Genomic DNA, 6,638 nt, shown 5'->3' on the forward strand with positions numbered 1-6,638 from the left:
TTTTTTTTTTTGGTAGCGGGGATTGAACTCAGATCCTTGCACTTGCAAGGCAGGCCACTGAACCGCTGAGCTAAATCCCCGGCGCATGTTGAGAAAGGATCTTACTAAGTTCCTAAATGGCCCAGGCTGGAATTCCTCTGCCTCACTTCACAAAGTGCTGGGATTGCAGCATGCACCACTGTGCCCCATTTCTTTTTTTAAATCTCACATATATACAATGGAATATATCTTATGAAGAAGGGAAATCTGGGCTGGGGATTAAGCTCAGTGGTTCCACTGCCTGTCTCACAAGCACAAAGTCCCAAATTCAATCCCCGGTACCAAAAAAAAAAAAAAAAAAAAAAAAAAAGAGGAGGAAAATCTGCTATCTGTAACAAGATGGGTAAATCTAGAGAATATTATGGTAAGGGACACAAGCCAGCGACACAAAGGAACAGACTGTATGATCTCACTCATATGTGGAATTTTATAAAGTGGCTCGGGTCTAAGGGTATAGCATAGCAGCAGCTGGGCGTGGTGGCATAGGCCTGTCATCCCAGCACTAAGGAAGCTGGGACAGGAGGATCACTGTAAGTTCAAGACCAGTCCAGGATACATAGCAAGACCAGCCTGAACTACATAATGAAATCCTGTCTCAAAAAAAAAAAAGAAACAACAAAAACCAAAAACAAACCACCAAATTTTTTAAAATAGCTGGGGACGTAACTCAGGGATAGAATGGATGGACTGTTGCATCCTCCACACTGCATCAGGAGCCCAGTCTGACTCATCACACTCCACTGAAAGCTTTCTGCTCTGTGGTGCTCTCCTCATTTAAAGGCCTTTCTCTTTTCACAGGTTGGTGAGTAGAGATCAGCCTCCGCTCCTGACCACCTCTCTTCTGAATTAATCAGTTCATAAAAGCACAGAGTCAAGATTATACCTTCACATGAGGCTCTCTTCATTCTTCATGTTACTCCTCCTACATGTTCTAGAATGCAACTCCCATTAAATAACACACAAATGTGTTCCTATTAACTACCACTCTGATAACTATCATTCTGATAATGATAACAAGCACTGTGTTGTTCTCTTTAACTGGCTCGTTTTATTGCCACGGTAGTCTTATCAAGCAATCAAAAACAGTTTTTAGTATGATAGAACCAAAAGTAATTTTAGACAGCGAAGATCATACACATCTCTGCAAGGGTTCCAACACCTTCTTACCAGACCACAGAGTTTGTAGCCCACATTGGTTGATGAGGGTGTGGGAAGTGCCTTCTCACTAGCATTTCTTGCTCAAGTGTGAAGTGGGACAAACCCGCTTTGAAGAGAAATTTGCCCTAAATAACAAAATATAGACCAAGAATGGTGGCACACACTTATAATACGAACACTCCGGAGGCTGAGACAGGAAGATTTCTGTGAGCTCAAGGCTAAGCCTGGATACACAGTAAATTCAAAGCCAGCCTAAACTACATAATTAGAATGTCTCAAAGAAAGTAAAATACACAAACATTTTCACTCAGTAATTCTACCTCTACAAATTTATCCTGAAAATGCACAAAGATGTTACTCCACGATTGTCTATGTAGAACAAGACTAGAAGCAACTTAAATGTTCAGTAACAAATCATACAACAGTCATACAACAGAGGACTATGCAGCCAGTAAAAGTGATAGAGTAGTCAGGGCGTAAGTGATTACATGCCAGGTGTTCTAACAACTCTAACACACTTTACATAATTTCATTTATTATGAAACAACCCTATGTTTATCCCAATTTAAAAGCTAAGCAAACTAGCCAGGCGTGGTGGCGCACGCCTGTAATCCCAGCACTCAGGAGGCGGAGGCAGGAGGATCGCTGTGAGTTCGAGACCAGCCTGGACTACATAGTGAGTTCCAGGGCAGTCTCAACTACATAGTGAGACCCTGTCTCAACCCCCCCCCCAAAAAAAAGCTCAACAAACTAGAACACACAGCTAGCACCACCTCCAACTGGTCCTTACCTGTGTTAATGGTTCGAAGACGCACCTTCCAGAAGGACTGGAGGAAATGGCTCAGGGAAGTGTTTCCACGCTGAAGAGGGCTATAACCAAGCAAAAATGAACCTTTAAATATTTTTCTTAAAATTAAAAATAAGACCTGGGGATGTAGCTGAGTGGTTGAGCACATGCCTATAATAAGTAAGGCCCTGGATTTGATCTCTAGCACCACACACACAAAAATAGAAAAATTAAAAATTAAATTAGTTGATCAATTGGCAACTTCTGAATATAGTTTACAGATACAATAATAGTACTGTGCCAGTGTTAATTCTAGGTTTTGCCAACCATGCCATGGTTATGCAGGAAAATGTCCTTGTAGGAAAAACACTGAAATATTTAAAGGTAGAGTCGTCAAGTCTGCAAGGTGCTCCCCAGTGTTTAAGAAAATATGGGCCGGGGATTCAGCTCAGTGGTTCCGCCATCTGCACTGCCAAGTGCAAGGTCCCGAGTTCAATCCCCGGTACAAAAAAAAAGTGTTTCAGAAAATAAATATATACACACATATACACATACATACAGGGAAAGGGAAAGTGATAAAGCAAATACGCCTGGCATTTGAGGAATGTGAGTAAATCGTATTTGGGATTTCTATGTACTACTTCTATAACTTTCTATAAGTCTAATACCATTTCACAATAAAAACTTTAAAAATTAAGCATAAGATCATTAATAAGCAAGAAAACCAGCACTTGTGTATGAGACGTCAGTGTTTCTGCCACAGAAGAACTGTACATAGATCTGTAAACATCCAATCCTCAGGGCTGGGGATTTAGCTCAGTGGTGCCATGCCTGCCTTGCAAGCACAAGGTCCTGTGGTCAATCTGCAGTACCAAAAAAACCCAAAACAAAACAAACAAAAACATCCAATCTTCTACTGTCTTACAATGTAATATTTCTGGTGGCTGAAATTTTAACATTTAAATATTCGTACTAGTGGGTTGGGGATTTAGCTCAGTATATTTAGCTCATATATACAGATGGTGAAAAACATGGCACAATCAAACCATGCTAGGCTATTCTAATCTACTTCAGGTCTGATAGGTTCAACTGTTGTTTTTTGTTTTTTGTTTTTTTTTTTGGTTTGGTTTTTATTTTTATTTTTTGAGGTAGGATCTCACTATGTAATTCAGCCTCGAACTGAACTCATGGTCATCCTCTTGCCTCAGCTTCTCAAAGTGCTGGGATTACAAGTGTGTGTCACCATGCCCAGCTACATATTGCTGTTATTATAAAAAGTAATAGAGTTGATATCTGACTGGCACAGACTGGAATGGCTACATCAATTGTCTATGACCAGTGTCTACTCTGGTTGGCCTCCATGATTGTAAGACACTTTTAACCTCACCCCTAGTGGTAACATCTTAATTCTAGTCCTTATGTCTCTTGCTTTGCTTTCAAATGCTGTGAAAGCCCTCCATATATCATTTGTTTGTTTTGAGACAGGATCTAGCTATGTTTTTTGTTTTTTTTTTTTGTTTTTTTGAGACAGTCTCTCCATGTAGTTCAGACTGCTCTGGAACTCACTGTGTAGCCCAGGCTGGTCTCGAACTCACAGTGATCCTCCTGCCTCAGCCTCCCGAGTGCAGGGATTACAGGCGTGCATCATCATGCCAGGCTTAAATATATCTTAATTTTCCTGCCTGACCCTCTTTGCTCCATGGTCCCTAGCACTGTCTGTGGTTTACAGTGCTAGGGATGCCATAAATATTTCTGAGGGAAGTCTTGCATAAGCAACCACTCCCTAAGTACCACTGTTCAGACTTGCTGAAATCTACAAATTATCCAGAGTACCTGTAAAAACTAGTTTTGAGGGCCCCAAACTACACCTACTTATTCTGAAGTTGGCAGTAAGTTGAGACCACATCTCAAAATGTCCATTTCTTTTCCTTTTTTTTTTTTGAGACAGAGTCTCAACTATGTAGTTGAGACTAACCTGGAACTCACTATGTAGCCCAGGATGATCTCGAACTCACAGCAATCCTCCTGCCTCAGCCTCCTGAGTGCTGGGATTACAGGTGTGCGCCACCATTCCCGGATGAAATGTCCATTTCTAACATCCTAACCCATTCTTTTATGAGTTTGAAAAATATGGCCCTAAATTATCACCCAAAAGATTATTTTCTGTTTGCTGCACAACACCCATTTGTTGAGAAATTTCCCTATAATGAGGCTTCCATCTGTATGGCTCCCAGATACTAATTTACTTAAAATTTATGGAAATGTTATCAAATTTTCCCTTTCTATATATCAATATAATTTCTATCTTGATATGTAATATTTTTTTAAATGTAAGAGTTCCTTTCATAGGCAAATCATCTCTTCATTCACTGCATTTAAATCATAAAATGATTACCTGTCGCGAACCGGCGACGCAGAGCACTGTCCCGCAGTGCCTCAAACCTGAAAGAGCAGCGGGGTGGAGATGGGGTAGAGAGAAAGGAAGGACGCCAAGACAAGAGTCTGATCAAGGCGACGTTTATTGCAGGCAGGCATCAGCCTTTCAAAGGAAAAGACCGAACTATTATGGGCTAGGATTACCATAGTAACCTCAATACCTGCTCCTATAGATAACATCAGATCTTTAACATAACAAAATGGAGTTAACAACACCTGACTCCTACAGGTCTTTGGCTGTCCGTGTTTCTCCCGTGCAGGGTCAAAACAAGTTTAACACGTGCAGTCCTTAAAAAGGAACAAATGTTGTCTTTCAAAAAGCCAGTGGCTCATGGCTGGCTTCCCACAATTACCTACAGCTGTATTACAGTATGGCTTTTGTTTTTTTCTTTCCCTTTCTTAATGATGGTGAGGAACATCCTCCTCACCATCATTTGACAAAAATGTAGGAGTGCCATTTTTTTAAGACTATCCAGTTTGTGAATAGTTTAGATGAATTCAGGACTGGCTGATAATTAAAACATCTGGTAATAGCCCTGAAAACAGAGGGACTTCCTGTCCACATCCTAAATTAGTCACCATACTGGAGAGCCCCCTCCCTGAGAGAACCACACCATTTCAGAATAATTAATGATGCAAAAAAGCAGCTTTCAAGTCAATGATGGTTTTTTGGTTCCCTCTCTCAGTCCAAATCCAATATCCTTTTATTCTCCCAAATTAAAGAGACGTCACCTTCTAGTCGCAGCACAAGCTTTGGCTAACACTGACAAAATGAATCCTACTAGAAACACAAAAAGTTTGATGCATCTCTCAAACCTTAGCTCTCTGAAATGACACCCAGTATCGAACTCTTCGGTCATAGGTACCAGTATTTTATTCCATTTTCTATGAGTCTAGATGCACCCAAGTTATTTCTGCACAACTGCCCTCTCCACCGGCAACCTGAGGGAAAGGTACCAGGTATGTGAGCCGGAATCCTAGCGCTACTGTACTAACTGGCTGGGTGAACTTGATCAAATCCCTCTCACTCGGAATCGGAGTCTGTTCAACTCCAAGAAGAATAATCAGGATTTAAATTTAGAAGAGCTAGGGGTCACCAAGATCCTCAAGACCCCAAATGTGTTTTGTTTTGGTACCGGGGCTCGAACTCGGGTACTTGCGGTTAGCAAGGCAGGTAGAGGAACCACTGAGCTAAATCCCGGGCCCAAGACCCCAATCTTGGACTGCGTGGGGATTACCAAATCCAATCTTCTCACTTCAAAGACGAACAACCTGAAGGGAAAGTGGCTGCCCACTCCAGTGCCCTCCCCATAACACGCTGTCAACCAAGAATCCAAACACCTGCGTTAAAGGGGTTCGGTTCTGTCTCGATTCCAGCGACAGGCAGGTAACCGATTCCATCTGTTCTGATGCCCGTTGTGCAAGTCGACCCCTCCAGAATGCGCAAAGCGAGAGCGTTCAGGCCACACCGTAACTAAATCTGGACCACCCCCAAGGCGGGAGCAGTGACACCTGCTTCCGAACTCGAGGTGAAGGTGGTTGTCTCTACTCCAGCCTTCCTCAGCGCAAGCCGACGAGACAGAAACAACTCTTCTTCAGACCCAGGCAGGGCGAGGGCCGCTCCCTGCCCCAAGGCAGTGTCTCCCCCCATAGTACCTGGTCCGCCATGGCACGTCTCCGAGGCGTAGTAACCGCCGACACCGGGGTCCCACGGACGCCGCCATCTTGTCTCCACCTCTCCGCGGACCACGCCCCCCTCACGTACACACTGGGCCACGTGTGTGGCGTCATGAGCGTCGACTTCATGGGACCAATGAGGAACGCGGAGAGCTGGGGGTGGAACCAAGAAACTCCGCCCTGTGGTTAACGCCTTGTTTCTCCAGGTTTGAGCTTCTTTGCAAAACCGGTTAAGGCAGGTTTGGGTAGTCTTGGGCTCCCTGAGCTAAACCTCGGCCTGGGCGCAGCCTTGCCAGTTTTTCTTCTTCCTTCTGGTGTGTCTTTCCGCCTGTGCCTGGAAAATGAATTACTCAAGATTTGAGAAAGTCGTATCAGCTGACCTAACTCGCTCATTTACACCGTGTATCCATGACTCAGCTCCTGTTTATTAAGCGCCAGGTTCAGTTGTAAGCACTTTACGTGCCTGCTCACACATTTTTCTTACCTCCCATTCGTGCTGCGAAGGACACTATAAGGCAAGCGGTCTTGGATCACCTAGAAA

General features: G+C 43.3%; 1 protein-coding gene across 3 annotated transcripts in view; it reads right to left on the reverse strand.

Annotated features, from left to right (window-relative positions):
• Positions 1 to 6,191, reverse strand: part of Pisd (phosphatidylserine decarboxylase) — a 39,700-nt gene extending 33,509 nt beyond the window's left edge. For 2 of the 3 annotated variants that reach the window (XM_033762342.1, XM_010603830.3), the window contains exons 1-2: positions 6,077 to 6,191; positions 1,988 to 2,067 (exon numbers count right to left, since the gene is read on the reverse strand). In XM_033762342.1, coding sequence (XP_033618233.1) covers positions 1,988 to 2,067; positions 6,077 to 6,144 — 148 coding nt within the window. In that variant the 5' untranslated portion in view covers positions 6,145 to 6,191. Of the gene's footprint in view, positions 1 to 1,987; positions 2,068 to 6,076 lie in introns of those variants that run through there. The other variant, XM_033762337.1, reaches the window with a different exon arrangement.
• Positions 6,192 to 6,638: the final 447 nt, after the last annotated feature.

The sequence above is a fragment of the Fukomys damarensis genome, unplaced genomic scaffold (assembly GCF_012274545.1).
Source record: "Fukomys damarensis isolate Sample0158 unplaced genomic scaffold, DMR_v1.0_HiC HiC_scaffold_12, whole genome shotgun sequence".
In the NCBI taxonomy this organism is placed as follows: domain Eukaryota; kingdom Metazoa; phylum Chordata; class Mammalia; order Rodentia; family Bathyergidae; genus Fukomys; species Fukomys damarensis.